The following is a 16,745-nucleotide window of genomic DNA, read 5'->3' on the forward strand; positions in this document are numbered from 1 at the left end:
GAGCTTATTGCTAGAGTAAAAATGGAACATGTTGGAAGTAACATTTTTTTTTTACTATATAGAAACCAGTAATGGGAGTGCAAAACCTCAAGTTTTAAATAAATAAATAACACATCACAGCACAAAGGAGTCCATAATAATTGAATAATTGTTTATTTTTCCTCAGGCAGTAATCATTCCTAATCTCCCTGCTGTGGCTGTGTTTAAGGATGGGACTTACTATACATATAATGGTAAGACAATAGACTCTGATCTCTAGATGTATTTACCATTCAAATTCAATTCAATATCAACTCTTTTATAAAGAGAGTTAAAAGACAGTAGGAAGGCTGAGAGGGAGACAGAGTAGGGGAGACACAGGAGAGAAGATTCTTTATTGAGACAGTAGGAAGGCTGAGAGGGAGACAGAGTAGGGGAGACACAGGAGAGAAGGTTCTTTATTGAGACAGTAGGAAGGCTGAGAGGGAGACGGAGTAGGGGAGACACAGGAGAGAAGGTTCTTTATTGAGACAGTAGAAAGGCTGAGAGGGAGACGGAGTAGGGGAGACACAGGAGAGAAGGTTCTTTATGGAGACAGTAGGAAGGCTGAGAGGGAGACGGAGTAGGAGAGATACAGTAGATATGGTTCTTTATTGAGACAGTATGAAGGCAGAGAACGAGACAGAGTAGGGGAGACACAGGAGAGAAGGTTCTTTATTGAGACAGTAGGAAGGCTGAGAGGGAGACGGAGTAGGGGAGACACAGGAGAGAAGGTTCTTTATTTATACAGTAGGAAGGCTGAGAGGGAGACAGAGTAGGGGAGACACAGGAGAGAAGGTTCTTTATTGAGACAGTAGGAAGGCTGAGAGGGAGACGGAGTAGGGGAGACACAGGAGAGAAGGTTCTTTATTTATACAGTAGGAAGGCTGAGAGGGAGACAGAGTAGGGGAGACACAGGAGAGAAGGTTCTTTATTGAGACAGTATGAAGGCTGAGAGGGAGACGGAGTAAGGGAGACACAGGAGAGAAGGTTTTTTATTGAGCTAGTATGAAGGCTGAGAGGGATACGGAGTAGGAGAGATACAGGAGAGAAGGTTATTTATTGAGACAGTAGGAAGGCTGAGAGGGAGACGGAGTAGGGGAGACACAGGAGAGAAGGTTCTTTATTGAGACAGTAGGAAGGCTGAGAGGGAGACGGAGTAGGGGAGACACAGGAGAGAAGGTTCTTTATGGAGACAGTAGGAAGGCTGAGAGGGAGACGGAGTAGGAGAGATACAGTAGATATGGTTCTTTATTGAGACAGTATGAAGGCAGAGAACGAGACAGAGTAGGGGAGACACAGGAGAGAAGGTTCTTTATTGAGACAGTATGAAGGCAGAGAACGAGACAGAGTAGGGGAGACACAGGAGAGAAGGTTCTTTATTGAGACAGTAGGAAGGCTGAGAGGGAGACGGAGTAGGGGAGACACAGGAGAGAAGGTTCTTTATTTATACAGTAGGAAGGCTGAGAGGGAGACGGAGTAGGGGAGACACAGGAGAGAAGGTTCTTTATTGAGACAGTAGGAAGGCTGAGAGGGAGACGGAGTAGGGGAGACACAGGAGAGAAGGTTCTTTATGGAGACAGTAGGAAGGCTGAGAGGGAGACGGAGTAGGAGAGATACAGTAGATATGGTTCTTTATTGAGACAGTATGAAGGCAGAGAACGAGACAGAGTAGGGGAGACACAGGAGAGAAGGTTCTTTATTGAGACAGTATGAAGGCAGAGAACGAGACAGAGTAGGGGAGACACAGGAGAGAAGGTTCTTTATTGAGACAGTAGGAAGGCTGAGAGGGAGACGGAGTAGGGGAGACACAGGAGAGAAGGTTCTTTATTTATACAGTAGGAAGGCTGAGAGGGAGACGGAGTAGGGGAGACACAGGAGAGAAGGTTCTTTATTGAGACAGTATGAAGGCTGAGAGGGAGACGGAGTAGGGGAGACACAGGAGAGAAGGTTTTTTATTGAGCTAGTATGAAGGCTGAGAGGGAGACGGAGTAGGGGAGACACAGGAGAGATGGTTCTTTATTTATACAGTAGGAAGGCTGAGAGGGAGACAGAGTAGGGGAGACACAGGAGAGAAGGTTCTTTATTGAGACAGTATGAAGGCTGAGAGGGAGACGGAGTAGGAGAGATACAGGAGATATGGTTCTTTATTGAGACAGTATGAAGGCTGAGAGGGAGATGGAGTAGGGGACACAGGAGAGAAGGTTCTTTATGGAGACAGTAGGAAGGCTGAGAGGGAGACGGAGTAGGAGAGATACAGGAGATATGGTTCTTTATTGAGACAGTATGAAGGCAGAGAACGAGACAGAGTAGGGGAGACACAGGAGAGAAGGTTCTTTATTGAGACAGTATGAAGGCTGAGAGGGAGACGGAGTAGGGGAGACACAGGAGAGAAGGTTCTTTATTGAGACAGTAGGAAGGCTGAGAGGGAGACGGAGTAGGGGAGACACAGGAGAGAAGGTTCTTTATTGCGACAGTAGGAAGGCTGAGAGGGAGACGGAGTAGGGGAGACACAGGAGAGAAGGTTCTTTATTTATACAGTAGGAAGGCTGAGAGGGAGACGGAGTAGGGGAGACACAGGAGAGAAGGTTCTTTATTGAGACAGTATGAAGGCTGAGAGGGAGACGGAGTAGGGGAGACACAGGAGAGAAGGTTCTTTATTGAGACAGTAGGAAGGCTGAGAGGGAGACGGAGTAGGGGAGACACAGGAGAGAAGGTTCTTTATTGAGACAGTAGGAAGGCTGAGAGGGATACGGAGTAGGAGAGATACAGGAGAGAAGGTTCTTTATTGAGACAGTAGGAAGGCTGAGAGGGAGACAGAGTAGGGGAGACACAGGAGAGAAGGTTTTTTATTGAGACAGTATGAAGGCTGAGAGGGAGACAGAGTAGGAGAGATACAGGAGATATGGTTCTTTATTGAGACAGTATGAAGGCTGAGAGGGAGATGGAGTAGTGGAGACACAGGAGAGAAGGTTCTTTATTGAGACAGTATGAAGGCTGAGAGGGAGACGGAGTAGTGAAGACACAGGAGAGAAGGTTCTTTATTGAGACAGTATGAAGGCTGAGAGGGAGACGGAGTAGGGGAGACACAGGAGAGAAGGTTCTTTATTGAGACAGTAGGAAGGCTGAGAGGAAGACGGAGTAGGGGAGACACAGGAGAGAAGCTTCTTTATTGAGACAGTAGGAAGGCTGAGAGGGAGACGGAGTAGGGGAGACACAGGAGAGAAGGTTCTTTATTTATACAGTAGGAAGGCTGAGAGGGAGACAGAGTAGGGGAGACACAGGAGAGAAGGTTCTGGTGGGATGTGATCCCTGGCCAGCAGGGAGACATGTGGTTCTAGAGGCAAGGGACTTAACCACAACATGTTATATTTTATACTTGGCACCAGTGACACCTCAAGTTCCGGTTGCAGTTCAATCTAACGAGAAAACCAGCTACACAACAGAATGTTATCAGAACCACAACATATGTCCTTCGACTTTTTTTGACTGTTTGATGCCCCTTGAGAGAACTGCAGCTCCAGTGCCATAAATAAACCATTTGCTCATTCGTGGCCGAATTAATTTCAGTCAGAATCAATTGATATGATGCCAGATAATAGAAAAATAGAGTCTAGGTTGGGAATAACATGAATTATCCTTAAAATTCTTGGATCATGTATCTGTTTACTTCTATGGTTCCTATTTATGTTTCCCCCCTCTGTCCTGCCTGTCCTGACCTGACCTGTCCTGTCTGTCCTGTCCTGTCCTGTCCTGTCTGTCCTGTCCTGTCTGCTACTGCAATCTGTCTACTTTATCTTTTTGTATTTGTATTTTCTATTTGTAGAGGAGCACGATGGTAACCTGACAACATGGATAAACAGAGAGCGCTTCCTTAGTTACTTCAAGATTGACAGCTACACACTATACTCAATGGGAGACACAGGTATTGCAGTCATCATAATCACCTAAGCCAGGTGAATTGACATGGAGGGCCATGGGTTGGTGGGATATAGCGGCCACACTAAACATGCAATATTCATCAATAAAAATCACTATTGCTAAACTGCCACCTGATTGTTGGAAATGCAACACATGTCTGTATGTCTGTCATCAATCATAATTAAAGTGTTGTCCTCATGAGATACTGTAGTCCTCGACTATCCTTGATTACCGGTTGATTAGTAATTACTTTTATCATTATGTCCAGGTAAACTGGTGGCCTTGGCTCTTGTGGATAAGAGAGCCCCTACTGAGGAGGGCATACGGTAAGGTGATTAACTCTATCCCCGCGTAACAGAGGTTACAATGTAATGATGCCTGTCTGTACCCAAGGCAAACCAATCAATGTGCAAATTATGGATTCACTGATACCACTTTTTCACTACTGATTGTTTCTGCATCATGTGTTTTTGTTTTTGTTTTTTTTACTTACATTTTTATTTAACATTTATAGACATACAACACTTAGACAATACTTACAATGACATCCATAACACAACAATATACAAACATGGGTCCCTTGAATATGGCGTTGTTCAGCCGCCCAGACCCCCATAAGAGGGACCCCCCCTCCCGCCATTCACCCCTAGAAACCGGGCTCCCCCCCCCCCCTCCCACCACCCCCCCCCGACATCCCCCCCCCTGAGTTAAGCCTGTAGAACTCCCCCATATCCCAGGCCGATGCGCGTGGAGCCGGGCCCCCAGCGACATGGGTCCCTTGGATTAATTGGGCCAGGCCCAGTAGAGGAGAGGGACCGAGTCTCCCCCCCACAGAGCCAAGCCCGCTACCTCCCATGCCACAGAGAGCCCCACCCCATGCCCACCGACCCCGCAACACACAGGACCCCACTGGGCAAAGCTCAGCCGCTCTGACCCCCATAAGAGAAACCCCTCCCTCCCGCCCTCCTCCCCGAGAAACAGAACACCCCCATATCCTGGTCCACCATGCGAGGAGCCGAGCACCCAGAGCCCCCCCCGCCTCCGCCCGACCGCCAGGCCCCCGAGAACCCCAAGCCCAGGCCCGCAGAAGGCCTAAGCACCACGCCTCAATGGCCCCCCGACCCCCCGCGACCCCAAGCCCGGTGCCCCCTGGGCCCTGTGACCATCCAGCCCAGGCCACGGCGGCCGAGGGCCCCAGGAAACCCCACCCCCCCATACCGATCCCACAACACGCATTCCCCCCCACTGAACTCAGCCTGCCCACCTCTGTACCTCCCATGTCACCGATATCACTATATACATTTATGAACAAATAAAACTGACAACACAATAAGAAAAAATTAAATGAAGATAAAATAAGTGTCGTCTCTTCTAACGGACTTGTCTCGTGAAGTGTAGTATTATCTTAACAGTTCAGTACTCTACTGTTGTTCTGATCTAAGTTACTGGTTACGTTACCCATAGGAGAATAGTGAGGTGATTGAAGAATCATCAAGCAAGATGCGGCTCTCTTGTCAGAAGGGTTGCATTTTATTGCATATAAAATACAAGGTAATTCTATACTAAAAGGTTGAAATCCAACAAAACTCAAGCATGAGTCTTTGTTGAAAAGAGTCTATATTCAAATCAATGATGTTCAGAACAGCATTGAATCTATCTAGCTGACTCAAGTTCTTTGTCTGCTGAAAACCAGGAAGTTCCCGCTTTAATGTCCTTTGTTGTCGTTTTGCTTCGTTGCTATAACGATGAGTTTCTTTGTCTGTTCTCGTTCTGCCGTCCTGCCGCTGGGGTCGGGGGTGTTCTGTGTGTCGTGTGTTCTCAGCACTCCCATTTTATCAATGAGAGAGACACCTCTGTGTGACGTCATCATAGGCCGTCCCCTAGATGTTTTTCCACCAATCACTGACTTTCAGTTGTAAAGTAAAAATGGGTTGTCTTAAACAGACCATCTGACCTCTGTTCTGTTTTCCCATCAGAGAAATATATTACTGTCTAAATATGCTTAATACAGTTGGCATTAAACTCCAGGATGTATTTAGTTGAACTGGGAGGCATTAAACATAACCATATTATTCCTGACTTAAAAGCGATAGGTTTCAGATGAGAGTCACTCTTTTACCATCAAGCCCAGTTTTATAGTGTTCTAATTATTTCTTTTAACTTTATTCAATCTTCTATGCTAACAGTTCGTCTTAGTTATCATTTTAAATATGTCCAACTTGGTTCAAACAAGGCTTGATTTTAAACCTTCAATGACTCTCTTCATAAATACAACATGTTTTCATCTTATTCCGTTCAGCAGCCTTTGTACAATATAACAGTAATATTTGCAATTTAACTTGAAGTTTCATTCAGGATATAAACATTAATTTAGTTACAGCAATAGTGAAACTTAAATTCCCTCCTTCTTACAGCTGTCTATCTCTGTGTGTCACCAGAGACCCCAGCTAGATAACAGCTACGTGATGTGCCCAGCTCTATTGTTCTAACTGTGGCCAACACTTTGTATGTAAATTTACTCAGTGGTCACATTCCAAGCCCCCTCACCCACAAACTCTATTCTGAGAACAAAGTCTTTAATCACATCATGTTCCCAGTATGCTTACTGTCTCAATTATTAATCATTAACTTTTACAGACTAAAAGTGTATTGCATTCATTTTTCCCATGACTGATTATTACTGAGTTCCTTAACCTAGAAACAAACATCTTTTTCTCGTATCTGTATAAACACAGGTTCTATGCAGGATGTAGCTTTGAGGGTTTTACTCTCTAGTGATCTTTTATGACTTGCAGAGGACAGCTGTCTCTGACTCTCTGTACTTAAACCTTTCTTTAGGGACATTTTCCAACCTGTGTAGATGTTTTATGAGCTATAATTAGCATTATTTATGACATAAGTCATATGATTAGCACTCTTTCCCCCGTTGGCGGTTTGGAGGGGAATCAGCTCTCCTATTGAAGAAGCCCCCCCCCCCTAGTGACGGAGATACCCCCCAAAGGAGATTCTCCAAGCCTCTCTTCATGTCCAACATTTTGAATTCTTGTCCTTCACAATTGTCCATGTGCACATTTAAAGCAACTGCTATTCTAACATAACTCAGAATAAAAAAATAAAAAAGGACTAAAGACAATTGGCACTTCCCAGGTTTTTACCCCCGTTGGCGGAGGGATAAGGCTCTCCTGGAGAGGGCCCCTCCTATAACGACGGAGATATCCCCAATGGGAATTCTCCAATGCCCCTATTATTGTCCAACATTTTATTTGAATTTTTATCTTTCATATGATAGTACAGTTCCAGAGCTCCCGGTCAGGTCTCTGAATGTGTTTCCCCATGTTCCCTGTTGTCTTAGTTGTGCGTCATGTGTGTTAGTGTCTACAGTTTAGTCTAGTACGTGTTATTTATATTATATGTCCCGAATCAAGACCCAATTTTCCCAACTAATGTGCTTGCCTTGTCTGTATTCCCAGTGGTCTGTGTGTTATCTGCAGTGTGACTCGAGTCATAACATCCATTCACTATCAAATAATATGCATACGTGGTATTGAATCTTGATCGGTGTGTGTGACCTCAGTGCTCGAGTCTTGTTTGGTGTGTGAGATCTCGTTATTTGAATCCTGGCTGGTCTGGTTGATCTCGTTGCTCGAATCCCGGTTGGTGTGTGTGGCCTCAATGCTTGCATCTTGGCCGGTCTGGGCGATCTCCGTGGTTGCATCTCGGATGGTCCGGTTGACCTCGGTGCCAGAGTCCTGGTTGGTCCGGTTGTATCCAGCGTCTCTTTGTCCTTCTTTTGGGGGTCATTTGTTTTATTTCTTTTGAATTAGCCTCCATGCTCCTCTGAATATTCTGTATTGCATCGAGTCCAGTCTGCGTGTTGGTTTGCATGTTAGCATCGTTAGCGTTCTGTATTGCTTCTAGCCTGATCCGAATGCTAGCTTGCATATTCATCGTGTTAGCTTCCATGTTAGCTTGTAGCTTCGTCTCCAGCCTTGCTGTTGTCTAACGCTTTTATTTCTTTTGAATTAGCCTCCATGCTCCTCTGAATATTCTGTAATGCATCGAGTCCAGTCTGCGTGTTGGTTTGCATGTTAGCATCGTTAGCTTCTGCATTGCTTCTAGCCTGATCCGAATGCTTGCTTGCATATTCATCGTGTTAGCTTCCATGTTAGCTTGTAGCTCCGTCTCCAGCCAGGCCTTGCTGTGGTCTAACGTTATGTTAGCTTGTTTTACATGCTGCGTCATCCCCTTGTGTTGTACCTTTCCCTTTGCTGTATTTTCTTTGTCAGGGGTCATTCTTCTCTCACTTCTCCTCGAGTTTTGTGCACTGGGTCTTGTCATCGATCTTTTATCTTTGAGTTGTTACTTTTTATCGTGTTTTATAACTTTTTATTACCTTTCTTGAATTTTGGACCGGAGCTCTGTTCTGCAGCTGCTCACCTGCTCCTCGCCAAAACCGGAAGTCTGCATCATGTGTTTTACCCATCAGCCAATACAAACTACCGTTAGGATCTATTACTTTCACTGAGCGATATAAACCAAGACCTTACATTTTGGGGTCATACTGAGATACTGGTATTTCAATAAATCTTTCTCCATTAGGGTGACTTAACATGATTCTTTAAAGCAGAACAAGATCAAGTCTCTTTGCATTTGATTTCAGACATTTTACACATGGTTATTGCTATTGAATTTAACTCATTGGGGAAATCCTGTGATAGGACACCCTGTGTTAATCAAAGTCAAAGTCATGTTTATTGTAATTTTTCCATGTGACATGGAAGCACGAGATACAGTACTTACTACTCGGGTCTCGGTTATAGCCATGAAATACTATATAACTAGATTAAATACTAAGATAAATACTGATCCTCACTGTGAGGGCTGTGTGTGTGTGTGTGTGGGTCATGAGCAGATAACAGGGACTCTTAAAGTTATCCGTGAAACGGACAACCACTAGACTGCTTACGCAGATATTTTAGGAGAGGGGAAAAATTAAACAACAGAAAACAACCTTTACAGGTGGAAATCTCAAAGTGAGTAATTAAGAAAATAAATCAAGTCCCCAAAAACAGGACTACTCTCAATAAAGAGGTATAGTATAAAAGTAAATAAGCCACAAGGACACCTCCTAATAAAGGAGTTTATATTGGAAAGAGTTAAACAATAAACCTCCACTAAGGGAGTTTATGTGTAGAATCACGTGAGTAGCCTAAAATAAGAATGACTACCATAAAGCTCAATTCCGAATTAGAGATCAGACTACACTTCAATATAATGAGCATGACCAAAAGGACAGCCAACACTAGGAAATGAAAAAGCAGTTGACACTGCGAACTCCAAACTTAAATAGACTCCACATGACCCATGAGGCAATTAACGATAGGTTATGAATATAACCGTAGTTCTATGAATACTAGTGACGCTCAGCGTCATCTGCACTAACCTCACTTTGTGCATTTGCACTGAATAAAAATTCACAATGTACCTTTACATACCAACATTCGTCTGGCCACACCCCTATCCGCTACCTTCATAAGCAGGTGTGTGGCCCCACACTCGCCTCCTTCCCAATCTTTCACCACAAGGTGAGATCAAAGGCCGCAGTGGCGTCCAGACGCTGAGCGTCACTAGTATTCATAGAACTACGGTTATATTCATAACCTATCGTTCTATATCATACTAGCTTCCGCTCAGCGTCATCTGCACAACGGGAGCTGAGCGGGAGCTTGAAGCTCGACAAATGTACCCCACTGAGGCCCCCCACAACCATCAGAACCGGGGAGGACCGAGCCCCCCGACCCTCCCTAATGGAGGATACCCTCCCTATTGGAGGATGGGAGGGAGACGGATCCGACCATGCGAAGAGAAACTCGAGCAACTCAACGCACAGGGTGAGCAGACCGTGGCTTGACCCCACGACTACGCACACGCACAACCCGCATGCCACCAGGGAACGAACGGAAGGAACAAACCTCGTTACCGCCCCCAAAATCACGGGGTCAAGAGCAAACTCAACCCTGTGGCAAGGCCGTAGCAGCGGAGAGCGAAGGAAGACCCAGACCCACTGAAGGGACTGGATCCCCCGGAAAAAGGGGGCCCGGAGAGGTCAACGGCGCCACAGCATCAAGACCTCACCAGGCGGTCACTAGTGACACCGCCCCCCACATCGCCAGCGTATTCGGACAGGGCCCCTCCAAGAGCGGGCCCTTCCCCCCACTAGCACGCCACCTGGCACACTGACCCTGGCACACTCAGGCAGTCAGCATGGCTGTAACTCAAAGCATTCAAGAGGCTACACTACAGCGGGAGCAGGCAGCGCACCGGGGAGACGACCACCAGAAGGGGTCGATCCCTCAATCCAGGCAGCAGGCATTTGACCCGAGCCTGGAGCACTGCGGACGAGACAGGCGCCAAAGGGGTCAACTGAAAACAGCACCCCCGGCGGAAGGGGCGTATGCTGGCATTGTTGCGCACCATGACAAAGCCTCCACCAAAAAAAACCCGACCCAGAGGGGCCGAGGCAGAGAAGGCTGACACGATTGGCAGGCGTCATGAACGTGCAGGGGCACGCTCAACCGGGTAACCCGGGAGTTGACTCCGCTCCAACACACCAGGGAATCAACCACCCTCTCTGTACCACATGCGGTGGTTGTTCCTATAACCCCTCAAGAAAAAACTCCGAAACACACCTGCGGGTATACACTGGCTATACCGCAGTACAAGTGTTTCAGTTTTCAAAAAGGGGTTATCTCAGGCCTACGGGTCGATGAAACACAAGTTCGGACCGGGCCTGGCGGCCCAGGAAGCACACAGGGATGCCAGAGGAGGTCCATAAGACCACCCCAACAGCCCCCTCTTCGCCATGCGTAAGAGAGGAGCGAAAATAATGGAAAACCAGCCCCTTTATGATATCGCAGGGTACAACATGTACCCAACAAAGGGTCTCTATAACGCCCAACCCTGTGACACCCGGGCCGACCCGGCATTTTTCCCCCTGAAAAAAGCACAAGTCCCTCAGGGTACCAGAACAGAAGATCTGCGTCCCCGGCAGACAACGGGTTAACCGACCTGGACCACCGTGACCAGACTTAGTCCCGTGCCCTAATCACGCCGACATCCCCACTCCAAGAGAGGGGGTAGGTACGTGTGTCGATCTAAAACATAAAAAGAGGGCGCCACCCAGACGGTCCCATTCGTACCGCGCTCAGTGGCCCACCCCAAGGGCGTGAGACCCCTCTACCTATGTTTTGATCTATTCCGTTAACATCCCCCAGATATAAACGAGAATTCGTCGAGACCTAGTAACAGTCGCTCGGAAGAGAAAACCTCCATCCCAGTTGCCCTATAAAAACACCGTTTTAATAACGAGCAACCAAGGCGTACCAGCCCCATGCGTGATTCCTATCAGAAACACCCCGAGCCAGCACTATGTATGCATCGAGACCCAAACACATCAATGGATAGTCTAACAAGACACCAGACATTGTTCCTCCAAGTCGCCTGGGAGAACGACAAGGAGCCGTCGTGCTTCGCGTTCTTTCCTCTTTTTATTAAAAAGAAAGAAACACAGACTGACATGAATCCCACGTGACGCGGCTGAGGGTAAACATTTTTTTCATTCTCACATCCCGCCACCCTCACCACAGGGAGGAGACGGGAATCCTCAGAGAGACTTCCCACGTGAGCCATGAATTGAAAAGTCACGGTAACATTGAGCCATGTGACCAACAGACTCAAGTTACACGTATATCGAGCGTAGCAGAACACTAAGTTCCTACGCTCTGCCCTGACAACTTGACAATGACAGACCCACACACGGGTCTGAAAAAACTCACGGAAGCCGTTGTCCAATAGAAACGTGCCCAGTGACGTATCCTATGACGGGGGGAAACCCATGACTCAACTGCCCGTGATAGGTGCGGAGTCAGGGAAACCCTCCCCCCCCCCCCCCCCGTGCCAAGCTGCCTAACAGCTTGGCCGGACCGAATGAAAAAGAGAGTAAAAAGAAACCAGACCAATCAGAAGAGGGAAGGAGGGGTTTATCCGGTACCCCCTCGCAAGCCCAACCCTCGAATACGACAACAACAATAGCCATATGATACCTTAAGTAGCCAGTATGCTAATGAACAGCGCAAAGCTAATTTAATGCGCGCTAGCCACAGACAAGTCTGTGAACAGGGTTTATAACAAGGCCAAAGTTATATATGTGTGAACCCGACACCCGTGTTTATGTTGCAAGACACAGAAAATCTGATAGAGAGAGAGAGCGGCCTGAACCGCGGTACCTTTACACACACAAGCATTACTGCAGACCAACACAACAGTGTTGCGGCTCAATATCACTGTTTAAGCAACAGAGCACACAACTAACCTCTACCTTTATGTGAAGAACCTAATCTTCAGGTCGAGGCAGAAAAAACCCTTTTCAACCGAGTGTAAGCTGCAGGCCTTGCTTAAGCTCTATAACATGAAATATAGCGACCAACAAGACTATAAGTCTAGCCCTTCTATCAAACCCACACTAGCGAAAGGTTCACACATCGTCTCCCCATCATATGTAGCGAATAAACACACAGTTTGTAACAAAAAATAGTCCCTCTCAGGAGGGACGTTTTATCTAACAAAATCATACGATGGGCTGGGAAGGGAACATGGGGGACCAACAGAGGGAAAAAGTCATTTTAGCGACGCCTGCCACGAGCCGTTCGGGACTTGCCACCCCGGGGAGCCCCGGAGGGACGGTAAAGGACTGGAGGCTGGTCACGACGATCCCTACCGTCACCTCCGAGCGTGGATGGGCCGGCTGCAGTGGCCGAGGCGCCCTCTCTCCTCCTGGCCTTCTTCGCTGAAGGGCCAGCAGTAGCGGTGGTAGCAGCGGCGGCTACGGCGGCGGAACCTCGACGACGAGCCTTCCGTCTGACTCCACCGGTGACATCGGGCGGGGGGAAATGAGGCTGGAGCACGGAACGCTCCTGCATTTCCCTGCAGGTTGAGGTCATCAGCTGCAACGCCGACCCGAAGAGCCCAGCATCGGAGAGGGGTGCCGTCAGAAGTGGAGTCCTCTTCCTTTCCGGCACACGCGCCTGCTCCAGCCAAAGGTGGCGTTGGGCTAGAGTGGCCAGGCCACGTACTTTCCCAGCGGCGACGGCCTGCAGTTGGATCAGATGCAGGATGGCTCCTGCTGACTGGGTGAGCTGATCACGTTGCACTTTGGTCAGCTCCGCACCGCCCGTCATTATCCCGGACATGAATCTCGCCAGCTGCGCGATGTTAGATGTGGCAGCCAGAGATTGAGTCGCGGAGATAAATGACTGGTCACTCCAGTAAGCCAACCGCCTCGCCGATTTCCCTTGGGGAACCGGCTTCCGTAACGGCTCCCACACCACCTCAGGTCAAAGGAGAGCTGCCATCGGCCTATCAAGTGACTTGCACGTAGGCGGGGTGAGGCCCGTGATGTGGGAGACCACCTGTCCCTGACGGACGTAGGCCTCCATCGAGGGGAAAAATTGGCAGACAACGCCCGTCTCTCTCACAGGACGATGTTGCCATAGATGACCTATGAGATCATCAGGGACAGGAACAGGCAGTGGCTGCGGCAGCGGCACGCCGTTTGCGACTGCCGCCGCCGCCATGAGCTCGGGGAACAAAGCATACTTTCCCCCACCGAGCTTGCGTCCCTCACATGCAGCAGACTACTGGTTACAGAGCCACATTCTGATGTGGCTGATAGCAGGGCATCCCGCCGCTGAGTCGGAGGTTCTAACCCAACATCAGCGTACGAGGGACCCCAAGGAGACCTATCACCCCCCGCCAGTGTAACCTGGACGGGAGGCGGACATGTCTCCACCGGGGCGTCAAACAAGAACCCGTCTGCCTCTACCATGTAGTCCTCTGTTTCCATCGGCCATGGAGAAGCAGACGCATCCTCATCCGGCTCCAGCAACTACCCAAAACCAGGCCGTTCGCATCTACAAGCCACCATCTTACGACGGGAGCGAGCAGACGCAAAAAGTTTGCGTCTCAAATCCTCCGCCACCAGAGGAGCCGGCCGCCCAACAGCGGACGACTCTCCGGCGGCAAAGGAACCAGAGCAGGAACCAGGCCATCTCACAGGAGACGGCGCTGGTGCACCAGCTCCTTGGAGAGGCAAACTACCTACCGGACGCCTACCGGGCGCGGATGCCGTCCACGACAGTGTTTAGTCCCTTGTTTGAGCCGAAACTGAGTTTAACATGATTTGTGGAGCTCCCTCTGGTGTTGTGATCGTGGTATTCACTGACCTTTGGGAAGTATTTTGACATGTACATGGGTACCTTGGTCGTGTAGTGTAGCTATCCCTCACAGAGAGGTGAAATAAAGCAAAAATAGACAGCTGTCCCTCACAGAAAGGTGAAATAAGGTAAAAACCATGACACTCACGATAGACATACAAACTGATTCAATAAAAATCCAGTAAAAACGAATCATTCAATAAAAAACTAATCCATTCAATAAAAACCTAGTCTAATTCAATAAAAAACTCATTTGATTCACTGATTAAAAGAGAGATAGGTGCTTAATCTGGTGTCTGACGTATAATAATAATAAAGGTCTCCATGTTGCTTTAGGTACAAGACCCTGCTGGAGAGAGTAGCAACAGACCACAAGCAGCCGTACAACAAGTGAGTATGTCTTCTGAACAAGGCTTCAATGCAATGTTCATAGATAGTTGTTTTGTTAAAGGGGAAAACTTTAAAATGTGTATTTTCTGTTGTTTTATGGGTTTTGAGTTCTGAGCTCTTGAAGTCAGGGCGCAGCATGATGACATCACTGAGCTGCACTGCTTCAGATTGTTGAAATATTGATGTTCCCACACCTCTATTAAACATCTACACATTGTTTTCTTTTTTACTCAATTAATTTGAGATCTTTCATATAGGTAGTGGAACATGAGTATATAACATTTTGCTCAAAACTACTCAAACTCAGGAGCGGCTGGGTGGTGTAGAGGTCTAGGCACAGGGGTGGCTGGATAGTGTAGAGGTCTAATCACAGGTTGGATGGCTAATGTAGAGGTCTAGGCACTGGGGTGGCTGGATAGTGTAGAGATCTAAGCACTGGTGTGGCTGGGTAGTGTAGAGATCTAAGCACTGGGGTGACTGGATAGTGTAGAGGTCTAAGCACTGGTGTGGCTGGGTAGTGTAGATGTCTAAACACTGGAGCAGCTGGGTAGTGTAGAGGTCTAAGCACTGGTGTGGCTGGGTAGTGTAGAGGTCTAAGCACTGTGTGGCTGGGTAGTGTAGAGATCTAAGCACTGGTGTTGCTGGGTAGTGTAGAGGTCTAAGCACTGGGGTGGCTGGGTAGTGTGAATGAATGAATTAATGAATGAATGAATGATGAATGAATGAAAACTTTATTTAACAGATTGCAGAATGGGTACAATATAGTACGGCTCAATACACACAATTGTTAAGGGGATGCAGACCAGAGAAAGATGTTTATCTTGTTTACATCAGGGTCCCCCATTTTCAATTCATAGTGACATTTATGACATACACAACATACATGACATCATGACATTTATGGCATAGAGACATACATGACATACAGCCCAGGTATATAGTACTGTTACATTTGTGACATATACGATATGCAAATATACAGTACTGTTACCCATAGATCCTAACAGAGAATATATACATATGATGGGGAGGAGACTGTACATTAGGAGGGGGTGGGTGGGTGGGAGAGAAATATACATACGGTGGGGAGAGAATATATACATACGGTGGGGAGGAGACTGTACATTAGGAGGGGGTGGGTGGGTGGGAGAGAAATATACATACGGTGGGGAGAGAATATATATACGATGGGCAGTAGCGGCGCCAGAGAATTGGCCTCGGGGGGGGGTTTGGGGGGGCTGAATTGTTTATAGCAGGTGCTAATGAATTTTAATGCAACAAACAAAATAACGGCTAATATAGGCTAGGGATCGGCTATTAGGTTTGGCCACGGGCCAGATTTTCCACAAGCCGTTGCTTGGCGGGCCAGGATCAAAAACAATGGCTAATTTAATATACTGATATTGAAAAAAGACAAACGTTTTTCTCTGGTCTGCATCCCCTTAACAATTGTGTGTATTGCGCCGTACTGTATTGTACCCATTCTGCAATCTGTTAAATAAAGTTTTCATTCATTCATTCATTCATTCATTCATGAACAGCAGATGGGCCCCGTTCCCCGTACCTGGCTAACTGAGTTAGCCGGATAATTTCCAGCATAGCCTGACTTAAGCCGGACCTTTCTGTTCCCCGACGCTCGATTGTCCAAATCACCATGACAACAGATCAAAAAGTTTGAGCCTGGTCGAGAGCAGGGTTAAGTTCAAGTTAGTTGGATGAACCATGGCCACGCCCCCGCAAAGAAAAGCCAGCTCGCTTCCTGAAATGATTCTCACAGTCTAGATCTGCATTATACCATTCTGAATTATGTTTCTGTGCTTCGTTTTCCTAGAGGGGGCTTTTGAAATGTATAATAATAGAACTAAATGCTGATAATAAATCATATTCAGCCTATAGATTTACTTTGTCCTAAATAAAATAATGCACGTCATATACGGCGCTCGGAGTGCGATACACGCTGCAGGCGCATTGCAAATGTGAATCCCGCAGGGATATTTTTAATGAATGAAACCTATCGGCCATTTGGCTCTGATTAGTTTCATATATTCTCCGCTGTAGATTTGCTTAACGGAGCGCCCGGATTGTGTTTCATTCAAGCATAAAATTGAAGTGTCTATGCGTGGATTGTGGTTTTTGTGGATTATG

General features: G+C 47.3%; 1 protein-coding gene across 1 annotated transcript in view; it reads left to right on the forward strand.

Annotated features, from left to right (window-relative positions):
* LOC311226724 (protein disulfide-isomerase tmx3a-like) overlaps positions 1 to 16,745 on the forward strand; it is a gene marked incomplete at both ends in the record, with an annotated part of 66,448 nt that overhangs the window by 44,252 nt on the left and 5,451 nt on the right. The window contains 3 exons of the mRNA XM_084312135.1: positions 167 to 233; positions 3,845 to 3,943; positions 4,208 to 4,265. Of these exons, the coding sequence (XP_084168261.1) occupies positions 167 to 233; positions 3,845 to 3,943; positions 4,208 to 4,265 (224 nt within the window). The remainder of the gene's footprint in view (positions 1 to 166; positions 234 to 3,844; positions 3,944 to 4,207; positions 4,266 to 16,745) is intronic.

The sequence above is a fragment of the Notolepis coatsorum genome, assembly GCF_963971535.1.
Source record: "Notolepis coatsorum genome assembly, chromosome: 4".
Taxonomy (NCBI): Eukaryota; Metazoa; Chordata; class Actinopteri; order Aulopiformes; family Paralepididae; genus Notolepis; species Notolepis coatsorum.